This window comes from Emys orbicularis, chromosome 10 (assembly GCF_028017835.1).
Source record: "Emys orbicularis isolate rEmyOrb1 chromosome 10, rEmyOrb1.hap1, whole genome shotgun sequence".
Lineage (NCBI taxonomy): Eukaryota > Metazoa > Chordata > Testudines > Emydidae > Emys > Emys orbicularis.
Genome location: NC_088692.1, coordinates 51,569,690 through 51,582,493, shown reverse-complemented (window position 1 = coordinate 51,582,493; position 12,804 = coordinate 51,569,690). Strand labels below are relative to the sequence as shown.

The window sequence follows — 12,804 nt, the reverse complement described above, 5'->3', positions numbered from 1 at the left end:
AGGAGGAGGCAGGAAAGGATTAAATTTACTCCCTTAATTTGGGAAGGATATACATTGGAGAAATGCCAAGAGATTACATGGATTTCCCCAGGCTTGAATCAGTGGGGTGGTGGGGAGGGATTATGGTGTTAGGACATTTGCACTTCCGGTAACAGAGTAAATCCTGGGAAGTGGTTGAATGTAGAGGAAACATTATTTCCTGTTGTTCTCGGTGTCTGTTTCCTTAGTGTCGTTACTGTCTCTTGATTTCTTCCAGTTTTGGCAGAGGTGCAAGCTGTTCTCTAACTTAGCTGCGGAGTAGAGACGGACAGACACCATGGCAGGTAAGGAAAAAATCTCTGCTGGATCTTGTAGAACTGGTTTTTCTATTAAAGGGCTCAGTGCTTTAATGAAGGTAACATATTGGCCTTTGCAACCAAGTTTACCTTCAGTGGGATCATATGTGTCACAAATGGTATAATTTGGCATGCATAATCTTTATTCCTGGTGATTGTGTGTGGAAAGAAAGAGCCCAGCTGGAGTGTCGGAGCCCAAGCTGAGTTGCAAGGCTGGCAATGAGGGGAAATCATCTTTTTTTACTTATAAACTGAGCAAATCTGAGCTGGAAATCAGTGAGACACAAACACATAACCCCACTAGGCTACTTTCAAAGTCACTGCTCAGGTTAGATCAGCGCTTTAACCAATCAGCAACATCAGATCAGTTTGGAGGAACAGAGACTTGTGTTGGGCTCTGTTCAGTGATACATATTTTATCTCTTGTCACAGAAAAGGTGAACAATTTTCCTCCACTCCCAAGATTCATCCCCTTGAAGCCATGTTTCTACCAGGATTTTGATGATGACATTCCACCACAGCATCGAACCTTGGCCAAGCGCCTTTACTACCTCTGGATGTGTGAGTCATCCCTGGGGCAGGCACCCTGCCTCTGCAGGAGAGGAAGGGATCAGATGGGTCGAGAGAGAAATGCTCATGCCTGCTTCTCTGAATGCTCTTCTCTAGAAGTGTTAGTGTAAAGAACAAAGTGGCACTAAGGGAAACATCATCCTGCCCCCGAGTCTAGGGACTTTTTGTCTCTTGCGTATTTCTGAAGAGGTTTAAACTAGTGATGGGATCTGGGTCCTGACATTCAGCTCCAAATCTCAGCTTCTCCATATTTGGGGAGTGGGGTTCTGGGTTGGGCCATTATAAAGAGGCCCCAGTCACAGAGTTTAGGTTCCAATTGGGGTCTGATTTTCTGGAAGGCTTGAGCTCATCTCTAGCTTTAACTCTGCTGGAGCCAGCCCTAGAACTCGTCTCAGGGTGTCCTCTCCCACCCTCTAGGTGATCACGTGCACTTCACAAACTAGAGACCACTCATGAACTCTGCTCCCTCACAGAGCCTGCCCTAAGGTGGAACAGATCAGCCAATGAGTCTCTCTTTGCTGAAGGATTTACTGCTCTGATTTTCTCCCTGTCAGGCTCCCTCAGCCAGAGGGCTCGTCACTTGGGAAATGTAGGCCCCACCAGCACACTTCCAAGTATTTAATTGCAGCGATATCTGTGCTTGGGCTCTCCCCTGCCAAAAAACCCATGCAAGGTTTCTGCAAATCCTGCCAGGGCCCTCCTGAATCAGGAATCTGAGCCAGATTGAGGTGGAAGACGTGGAGCTGTCCTCCAGCTTTGTGTTTTTAGGTCACTACTCCCCCATTTCCCAGTTTGCAAATTCCACATCCAGCCCAAAGCCGCATGGCTGCCTCTGAAGCTGAAATGCCACTTTAAATTACTGAGTACAGGGCCTCTGATGCAGTGAGCGGTCGCTTTCGCCCAGCCAAAAAGTGTAATCTCTGCAGTACCCTGCTCCCCAGGGTGCAGGCGCTTGAGGCTTTCCTCAGAGCCAAACCTCACCTGCCCCTTCTGCAGCTGCTGAGTGATGTGCTCTCCCCCAAGCTGTGGTCCCTTGGGTAGTTCCTAATGCCACTGATGCAACTAGCTGGCTGCTGGAATCGATTTCCCTTGCATAGGGACCATCTACTAGTTTGACCTGTGGACAAGTAAAGCAGACAGAGTGGCAGGCTTCCCTATGAGGGGAAGAGGATAGGTTTTACACCCCCTTTGGGCTGCTCTTCCTTCAGGTGTATTTTTCCCCCTTCTGAAGCCTGGTGTGGAGCTTGCCATCTCTTTGCTCCGGGTATCCTGACCCCAAGGGCATTCAGTGTAGCAAGAGTGCACAGTTCATGTAACTTTACTAAACAGAGTGCAGCTAAGTGAGTAAATTTCCCCAGGATATACACTTGCTTAGGAAATCCAGCCAGTGCTGAGAGTCAGTGTCACAACTGCCCGAGCAAATTGGGTTATGTGGGGAAAGTTTAATCAGAAATCCACGTCTGAGAAACCACCACTGCATTTGGCATGATTTGACCCCTTTACTGGCTAGCCCGGAGGAGAAGCCAAGGATTGAATGGCCCTTGGAAACTAAACTTGTTCCCAGAGGAGATCCCTCCAGTTTGAGGTTACAGCACTCCTGGTGGAGAAGCTTGCATGGCTACTCCACCTGACCTGTGCCTAAATCGAGGACTTCTGTGTAGCAGTGACAGTCCTAGTGACTGAAGTCACTACCCTTTTTTAAAATGAGATGGAAGATTGTTCCACCAGTGTCCAGGGCCGTCCCGACCCATACGCAAAGTACGCAGCTGCGTAGGGCACCAGGAAATTCGGGGTACCAAATTTCCTGGTGCCCTGTGCCACTGTGTGCTGCTCCAACCCCTGCCCCGCCTCTTCCCCATGGCCTCTGCCTCTTCCCACCCTTCTCTGCCCCAGCCCCACCCCCACTCCCCTGAGGACTGAAGCAGGGCTGGGCCTGCACTCACTGGCGGAGGGAAGTGCAGCAACCCAGCTCCAGCTGCGCCGCCAGTGACTGCTGGGGGGTGGTTCCCCCTGTCCCCCCAAACCAGCCCCACCCACCCCCTGCGGGGGGGGCTGCGTAGGGCCCCAGAATAGCTAGGGACGGCCCTGCCCATGTCCCTCCCCTCCCCACATTCTGTTTCTGAAGCTTTACTGGTGAGTTTGCTGCTATGTAAACCAGGACAGTGCAGATGTTTTTTTTAGGTAGACGTTCTGAGATGGGGTAGGATGGAAGCAGGGAGAGGAGGAGCTGTTAATGAACATTTCCATCCTCCTCCTTGGGAGGGGGGGATGCTGCTGGGTGATTGGATGGCACATACAGGGTCTGTGGGAGCAGGCACCGGGCACCCTCTGCCTTTAAGATGACCTCTGTTCCTTATCAGGTGTTCTCTCTGAACATTGAAAGCAAAATGGAGTATTGCATTGAAGCAACCTTCCCTGGGGAGTGGTGTGTGCTCCAAGTGCAGGTTAGAAGGAGCTGAATCAGCACCAAAGGGACTGGGTGTTTATGCTTTTAACTCATGCATCTGTCTCCTCCAGTGGACTTCCCACCCTGCTGACTTGCCCAGTTTTCAGCATTGGTTCTGTGTGCTGCTAGGAGTCTGGAGCTGCGCTAGCTTTCCCCTTCCTCATTCAGGGAGGCTGTTGTAGTGACACTGACAAATTATTCTGTTAAATGTATTTTGCTGGGTGCCAGGAGGGAGGTGTACAATCACTTTGACGCCCCATCCCTGATTTGGCTGCACTCATTACACTTGTATTTAATAGGCCCCTTTTTGTTCTTGAGCCTTGAAAAGCAAAAGCACAAACACCACATCTCTGTTGAACTTGCTGAGATTGTTTCTATTAACTTGCTGTCCAAGGAGACCCTTTAGGTGAGCCTGTCCCCTGGGGAGAAGACATGTCAGAAAGGAGTCCAAAACGTCCCCTGGGGGGGGAAAAAGCGGGGGCTGGGGGGAGGGCTCAGACAGTGATGGGACATCCTTGAGTGCTGCATGATGTAATGCACATGTGGATGCCCTGCCCGTCAGATCACTGGGTTGGCTGAACATTTTCATCTCGTACAGCGAAGCATCCCAGCTGGCTGCTCCATTACATTGCTTGGTGGGCATTAATTCTGATTGGAACAAAGATTCATCCTGAAGTTCTGAGGCACAGAAGTGCAGATGACAGATTCTCCTCTGCATTGTCTAGTCTCTGGTAGGCTTCCCTTCATTGTAGTAGGCCTGTATCACTTAGCCTCCTAGTATCTTATTGGAGAAATATTTTTCCTGTTGAACTGATCTGGACGTGCCATAGACCATCAGGAACTTGTGACTTCAGTTCTCAGAATCGGTCAGTTGGTGTTCAATGGCTCAAGCAGATTTGTCCTGGGAAAGGCAGCTTGGCTACTTGGTCCAACTTGCCTGGGAGCGCACTCCCTTTAGTGAAGCCATTGCTGGTGGCAAGTGAGGAGCTTCCTTTAGTTTTCTCATTTCCATCCTTTGGTGGCAAGAGAGAAATTAATTGTGTTTCAGTTACTCTCACTCGTAGATTATTGTACCTTTCCGCCGCCCCCAAACTCTCACCACCTGTAATGGGTGACATATGGAGGGGAGCCACAATTGGGCCATGATTCATTGATGCCAGCCTGCTCCGGCTAGCTTGGAACCATTGCCCCAGGGAGCCTGGTGGGCATGGAAAGACTAATTGTGAAAATTATAGAGGGGAGAAAGATGATAAAAACTGAAGACAAAACCCCACCCTTGGATTAAACCTGCCTGAACATTTCTGAACCCCATGGACGTAGCCACCTGAAGGGTCCCTTCAGTCACAGCTTACTTTCTTGCCGTGTGCTATTTTGCTCCCTCTGTGTGTCTGTGTGTATATATGTTTGCAGTGAACAGCATCACCTTGGCAGTGAATCTGATTGGCTGCCTCGCATGGCTGATTGGAGGCGGTGGAGCTGTTAATTTTGGACTGGCAATTCTCTGGCTCCTTCTCTTTACACCCTGCTCCTATGTCTGCTGGTTTAGACCTATTTACAAAGCCTTCAAGTAAGTGGTCACAGCTGGGCACAGCTTCTCACTGTCTTTCCCCTTTCTTCTCATGACTAACCAATGCTTAGACTGGGTCACCTCTATTTGGGAATCCCTCCCTTCCCTTCCTACCTTTAACTTTACTTTCCCACCTTGAAATCTTGGATGTTCAGGATTAAGATCTCAGCTCTCCATAAAGACTACTATATCAAATATATATTTTCCCTCTGAGTGGGGTTCTTGACAGTGAGTCATGGGAGATTGGGAAGTGTATGTGAACAGAAAACTTTGAATGCTGTGTTCTATCACATGGTAACTTGGACCAGAGTCCACAGGTACAGTGCATAATGAATGGATACATTCCAGCTGTTCCTGTCCAAGTTGACAGACTCTGTGCTTTTGCTGCAGAATGTGGAGGCTCCTGAAGAGAGATGCCTTGGGGATCAGAGAAACTCTGACAGCCCTTCTCTGATACTAGAACTGGAGATGGGAAAATAGGTCAATATTTAGATGAGTTGCAAGTGCTTCTTCCTAACATCACAGCCCCCTCGTTCCAGCTAAGAACTACAGGGTACCAGCAATCTTAGTGTTTACAGCACGCTTCTCTGACTCTAGAATCCTCTGCATTGAGTCAATAACCAAAGGGTTCTACAGTCCCGAGAGATAGAGGAGGGAGAGCAGCTAAACAGCTCCTCCTCTGGCTCTGATTTAGCAATGTACTTAAGCGCCCGCTTAATTTTAAGCATATGATTTGTCCCGGTGAAGTCAACAGAATGTAGGAACATGCTTGTGTATCTTGCTGAATCAGGGCCTTTAATTCTAAGGTTCATGCTTTGACTTTCAAGTCTCATTGGGCCATGACGCAAAAGCATGAGGGAAGAGGTATTGGAAGTTGAGGTTCTTACAAATTCCTTTTTCCTGGCACTAGAAGCTCAGATTCATTCTCAGGAAACCCGAAGACAGATCCTCAGCTGGTCTAAAGCTGCAAAGGTCCATTGAAGTCAATGGAACGATGGCAGTTTAGATTAGTTGTTGGGTATCCAACTATCCCATTACCTCAAGAAATGTGGCTCTGTGGACCTCTGTTTGTCCTAGACAACACACTAGCTCCAGAAACTCAGTTCTCTGCAGTCCCAGCTTGCGGGGGAGATCTGATTTTTATTTTTGGGGGTGAATATTTTCTTTCTACTAGAGACTCCTTTTACAAACCTTTTGGGGGTGGAGAGCATGTATTTGTGTTGGTTATGTGTGCAAATTAGAGCAATCCATGCATCACCAAATGTAAAGTACACTATTCTACCAGTCCCCTGCAGTTTGCTGAATGCTTCATTAGTTCCCTACTTGAGAGCAGGGTGGACTGATTTAAATCAAGGCGATTTTAAATCACCAAGTGGAATGCCTTGAGTTAAATAATCGATTTTAATCAACTTTTCCATTTGCACTTCAGTCATTTTCTGAAGAGAGGTGCATTCTCATTGGTTGGTATAACCATTAAAGCATGTTCACTTACAACTAAATAGTGCTTTACATTAGTTTCGGTACGTCTTTTTTGCTACCTAGGAGGGTATGCTATAACTATATACATGTATTTAAGCAGTTATATAGCTTAATATTTTCAGATTTATTCATTGTATATTTTAGTATCTTAGAAACTGGTGAACAGTATATTGTATATTTGCCAGATAATTTACTTTTTGCTTATGATTTGTGTCAAGCTGCATTGTGATGGTAACTGGAATTGAATGTAGCACTCGGAACAGCATATAAAATTAATTTTTATTAAACAAAACAAGCCCTTAATACAGTACATGACCTTTGTGCCATATTTATAAAGCTTGACCTCAGAAGCTATATGTTTTCCCCCTGATTCTTTCTTAATACAGAAAAACAGCCTTTAACTCAGTTTTTTGATACAGGTTTATGGATTTAGCTTAGTTGTTTTTTATTTAAATGTTTTAAGAGCTTATAATAATTTTAGGCCTTAACCGATTTCTTTAAACAGGTTTATTTTTAATTTAAATAACAAAATAAAAAAATTAAATTAAAAAAATGGATTTTTTGGTCCACCCTGCTTGCGAGGAGGAAGGATGGTCCAGTGGATAGGGCACTGCACATGGACTCAGGAGAGCTGGGTTCAATTCCCCAGTCAGACACAGATTGGTGTGACTTTGTCCATTTCCTAGCTGCAAATTCACTGCTTCACAGGGGTGTTGATGATAAAATCTGCTAACTATGAGGTGCTCTAATAATATGGTAATTAGGACTATGTAAGTAGCTAAATAGGGTACGTCTACACAGGGATAAAAGACCTGCAGCAGGCCCAGGTCAACTGATTCAGGCTCATTGAGCTCAGGCTGTGGGGTTAAAAAGCACTGTGTGGATGTTAGGGCTCCAGCTGGAGCCCCAGCTCTGGGACCGTCCACCCCTTGCAGGGTCCCAGAGCTCTGGCTCCAGCCTGAACCCAAATGCCTACACAGCAGATTTTTCAGCCCAAGAGCCCCACAAGCCCGAGTCAGGCCAGTCACAGATTTTTTTATTCCTGTGTAGACATAGCCATAGAGCCTTGGAGAAGCTCTGCTCTCTGACACCCGTTTGCCCAGCTTGAGCCCCTCATTTTCCTTTCTCCTTCCTTATGCTGTGATGTCACTATCCTGACTATTCTTTGAGGGCAGCTCTTGTTCACACTGGACCATCCGTTCCCATTCTCATCCACCGCATCATGGCAAAAAAAATCTCTGCTGGAATAAAAGGGATTGTTTAGCTGAGCTGGTGGCAGAGATATTGGGTGTTCAGGATGACGAGAGCTTCCTTGCTGCCATTCGGAGTGCAGCTTGAGTACCGATTGAGACACGGGTAGCAGTGAGGAGGAGGAGGATGATAAATTGTTTCTCTTGTAGGACAGACAGTTCTTTCAGCTTCATGGCTTTCTTCTTCACCTTCATGGCCCAGCTGGTGATCAGCATTATCCAGGCAGTGGGGATCCCTGGCTGGGGAGTCTGGTAAGGAATTTGTCACGTTCAACCTTTCTTCTCTTCAGGTGCTAGGCACAGCTGACTCCTGTTAGGATGGAGGAAGAAAAAAATTCCAGAGTCCCCTGGCTCAGCTAGTTCAGGACATCGAGTGGGTGGAAGTGGGAGTATGGAAGGAGTGTATTAGTGGAGTGGGAGGAGAAGGGTGATGAAGGATGTGATGTGGCGGAGAAAGGAGGTAGAACATAAGAACAACCATACTGGATCAGACCAAAGGTCCATCTAGCCCAGTATCCTGTCTTCTGACAGTGGCCAATGCCAGGTACCCCAGAGGGAATGAACAGAACAGGTAACATCCAGTGATCTGTTTCTTGTCGCCCATTCCCAGCTTCTAACAAACAGAGGCTAGGGACACTATCCCTGCCCATCCTGGCTAATAGCCATTGATGGACCTATCCTCCATGAACTTATCTAGTTCTTTTAGGAGGCATTGGGGAGGCCCTTAGGGTGCTTGTTGGTTTCAGGAATGGCTTAGCATTATCTTTTGTCAGCCAGGGAAAGGGTCATCCAAGATACTGAAGGGTTTGGGAGAAGAATCATTTTAGAGTGAGGTTTGCCACTTGCAGCATACAAAGCCAATGGGGAAAAAAAACATAGCTACTGGATATGCATGGCTGCAACAATGCCGTTGTTTAACCAGAACCCTTTTTCATCTCCCTGCAGTGGCTGGATTGCAGCAATATCCTTCTTTGGGACCAACGTGGGTGCAGCTGTGGTGATGCTTATCCCCACCATCATGTTTACAGTCGTGGCAGTCTTCTCCTTCATTGCCCTCAGTATGGTATGAGTGCTGGATTAGAGACCAGAAATTGTGACATTTTCTGGGTGGTCTTCTGGGGAGGAGATCCAAGCTGGGATGTTCATTGCTTCATGGTGTTTCTAGAGAGAGCTCCACTGGGTACTTTGCATCCTTTGTTCTGTTAGGAGCAACCCTTTGTTCACAATTTCTGGTGCCACTGTTGCATTTAGGGCTGAAACAACTGCTTTTGTCAAACTGAGAACCTCTCCATATCTAGTGCTGTCAGATCTAGGACAGGACTTGACCCTTGATGTTTGAGTTCCCTTAGGCTCTGGCAAGATGCAGGTTGTGGGCTGCTGAATTTAAAAAAAAACAGAGAAGTACTCTTATTGCTCAGCTCATACTAGAAGCTGAGCAAGAATGACTTAAATAAGAAAGTTGATTGATTGGGCTCCCTTGAGAAATTCTTGGGTACGGTAAGTAATGTTTAGAATTTTTAAAAAGTTTAGCAAGAATCTAAAATAAATCAAACTCAAGTCTTCACTAAAGCCCCAAACTTTCCGTTTCTCCTGTTCCTGGACTTCGTTCTCACTTACAGAGGTCCGCTGCCCTGTGATTGGTTCCTTGATGGTGATCTTTATGGTTTAGAGCTAGGAACGAGCTCTTTAAAGCCTTCACCTTATTTTTTTCCTGTCTTTGATGTGTGGGTTGCTCAGTCTTAATTACAACTTCTCTAATCCCCCAAAGCACAGACATGCATTCTCTGAGGTTAGCAAGTTGGGTGGGGGCTCTTGAGGTTAGAAAATGAGGTAGGTGTTTGTGAAAGGTGTCTGCAGGGCCGGTGCTACCATTAAGGCAAACTAGGCGGTTGCCTAGGGCACCAAGATTTGGGGGTGCCAAAAAGCGGTGCCCCCAATTTTTTTTTTACAGCGTTCCTGGGCTGGGCTGCCGGCGGCGCGCTGACACGTGTGGCTCAGACTCCCTCTCCCAGCGCAGCGGCCGCTCCACTTCTCCCGCCTCCCAGGCTTGTGGCGCCAATCGGCTGTTTGGCGCCGCAAGCCTGGGAGGGGAGGAGAATTAGAGTGGGGGCAGTGTGCTCGGGGAGGAGGCGGAGCAGAGGTGAGCTGGGGTGGAGAGCTGGTGCACGGCTCCCCGGGGGGGGGGGCGCCTCAGGGCGAAGGGGGGGTCGGGGAGCTGCCGCAGGGCTGGGGGGTGGGGGCGCAAGGTGGAAGTTTCGCCTAGGGCGCGAAACTTCCTTGCACCGGCCCTGGGTGTCTGATGAAATGCAACTTTCCGTCTATCCTGTTTCCTGCCTTAGGAATATGGATATAGAGGGGACTGAATCAGGGCTTTGGAGCTGTGCTCCGGCTCTGCTCCAGCTCCAGGCAAAATCCTGCAGCTCCACTGCTCTGGAGCTGCTCCGTGCTCCAGCTCCGCTCCAAAGCCCTGGACTGAATGACTCTGGGGAAGACTTGTAATAGGGTAGGTTGTCTGTACCAATCTATAGTGACCAATCAATGATTGATCGGTGGCATATGTGCGTTGAATTGATGGTTCACTAGAAACAGTAGTGAGACAGTTGCCCACATCATGAACTACCATCCCAACAGGTCAATTTGCTTCTCTTGTTGGCAGTCTAGGTAGAGCACAAAAACTAAATGGAGATGGAGGATGAACTGCTTTCACCCATCAGAGCGGGTCCCATTAGGTCAGGGTTGAGCCTCTTTGGTCAGAATTGTTGCACTGCCAGGGTTGTTGCATGGAGCATCCCAGTCTCCAGGGCTGTCATTCCAACATCTGTCGGTTTCAGTCCTGATTCTGAGGGGTTGAGCACTTGTAACTGCCCATGAAGTCAATGGGAGCTGCAAGTGCTCAGCACCTCTCGGGATCGGACACTTTGCGTTAGGTTCTGTCAGGCTAGCCAGATAATTAAAAAAATAGTTGGGGGCTTGCCTGTGTGAATCAGTGATCTCTTTTCTCTCTACCTCTGCCCCACACAGGTGCATAAATTTTACCGGGGCAGCGGAGGGAGTTTCAGCAAAGCGCAAGAAGAGTGGACCACGGGAGCTTGGAAGAACCCGCATGTACAACAGGCAGCGCACAATGCGGCAGTCGGTGCTGCACAAGGGGCCACGATGCAGCATGAAACACCGTATTCTGCCACCCCTAACTACACCTATTCCAATGAGATGTGATCAGAAGACTCTGTCCTGAGGGGTGGGAGAGAGGGAGAATACTGCTGAGCCAAGTCTGTGTAAGCATTTCAACAAGGGAAGTGTAAGATACTTGATTTTTCCCTCTACTCTAGAACAGGGTATTTTTTGTTTGTTTTTTTCTGATTCTCTTTTCTCATTTTGAAGAAGCTGTGAGTTGACCTGCAGGACACTTGTGCTGTGCAGTAGTAACTGTGTGCTTGTGTTCCCCCGTGAAGTAGTGTACGGTGGTGATTTTTAAATTACTGTGGTGATAGGTGTATGTTTATAACATCAGCAAAAAAAAAAAAAAACCAACAAGCTCACTAAAATGTCAAGAGCAAAACTGAAGATCCCTGACAACTTGGGAGTTCCAGTGGCTAATACTTCCAGTTGCTAATGTGTGGTTAGTAGTGGCAGCCTCTAGCGAGGACTGGTACCAGTTTATCCAATCCCAGGAATTCTCCTTTTTCTTGTAGCAGGTTACTAGCTGATTTAGCACTTAAATTCTCTGAAGCCAGTCCATATCCTCCCTCCTAGGTTCAGAGAAAACAGGTTCTCCTAACACATGGTGTTGTAATAATTTATTCTTCGATGTATTGTGAGGAATACAGTATTGGTGTGTAACTGTACAGCAAGAGCCCCAAGGCAATGCTGGGAATTTGCCCTGTTGAATTGTAGCGGACCTTCCCATTAGTGTGAAACTTTGGTACATTCCAGAAGCTCCGGACTGAGTTCCATGCTCTGAGCCATATATTTTTAAGGTGTTCCGGTGGGGAAAAGTGATTGTAAAATTGGCGCTGTGTTTTTCAACAGATCTACTCTTCGGCATAGTAAGGGCCAAATCTTGTTACTAGACACATTGCTTCAATGGTATTGCTTATGTTGTAAATAGTGTGAACAGAATTTGGCCCTATAAATTATCATCTGCTGGTGTTAGGCTCCTTTGAAAACCAGAGCCTAAGGGAATGAAGTGCCCAACTTCCCTTGAAATTCAGTGGGATCAGGCTTGCTTGCAAATCCCAACCTTAATGTCCAAGAAGTGTTTACTCCTGTTGGCCCTGAAAACCCCATACAGCTAGGGGAGAGCGAGTTGGATTCAGATGTCATGCACTTTGTCAGTGCAGTGGTCAACTAAACTTGCACTGCACATTTGCTGATACAAAATGCAGAAGAAAACAACAACTTCAATTGCAGATCCTGGCTGGAATTTACGGCCCTGGCGGTTAAAAGAAAATGGATGTTACTGGGAAGGAATAGGGGTGAAATATGCTTATTTTTAGAGAGAGACATTTTAGACTTTGAATGCACTTTAAGTAGGGAGGCCAGATTTTCTCCAAACCATAATCAGAAATTAGTTCAAATTTAATCTAATCTGGCCCCTTTGATCAAGTGTCTCCTTTCTTCCCTGATCAATGCTCCCCAAAGTCTTAAACATGTAGCAGGCAAATGGTGGTCCTGTAATTTAGCAACCCAACATTCCACAGCTTATTAGTTTTCTAGTTGCCCTGCTTTTCAGGCCATCAAAACCCCATCTCTTAGCTGTCTAATAATGTCTGTATATGAAATATATATGCAAGAATTATGCCAATATGAATGATTTTTTTCCAGCAAAGCCAACCAAGAATAAAGAAGTTTCCTTTTTAAGGATGCAACTTAAATAATTCTGCAGCAGCCAGTTGTCTTTTGACAAGGCTGTGAAATAAAGGTATGATAAAAATGTATATATCTTATGGAGGAAAGGAAGCCTTCACTGAGCCTATTATATACTTAATCAGATTTTAAATATTGTGCAATTAATTATAGCTAGTCTAAAATGTATTCTACCAAACCTTGTGGTCTGTTAGTCCCCTGGTTGAGAATGTACAAATTAACAGTGATTATTTCGCCTTCTGTATTTATTGTAAGAAAGACAAGCTATTAAAACAAGCAGTAACACAAACA

At 46.7% G+C, this 12,804-nt stretch overlaps 1 protein-coding gene across 1 annotated transcript in view; it reads left to right on the top strand.

The window, feature by feature from the left end:
* Positions 1–12,804, top strand: part of SCAMP5 (secretory carrier membrane protein 5) — a 19,204-nt gene extending 6,400 nt beyond the window's left edge. The window contains exons 2-7 of the mRNA XM_065411683.1: positions 257–323; positions 768–896; positions 4,762–4,918; positions 7,798–7,899; positions 8,593–8,710; positions 10,669–12,804. Of these exons, the coding sequence (XP_065267755.1) occupies positions 317–323; positions 768–896; positions 4,762–4,918; positions 7,798–7,899; positions 8,593–8,710; positions 10,669–10,863 (708 nt within the window). The 5' untranslated portion in view covers positions 257–316 and the 3' untranslated portion in view covers positions 10,864–12,804. The remainder of the gene's footprint in view (positions 1–256; positions 324–767; positions 897–4,761; positions 4,919–7,797; positions 7,900–8,592; positions 8,711–10,668) is intronic.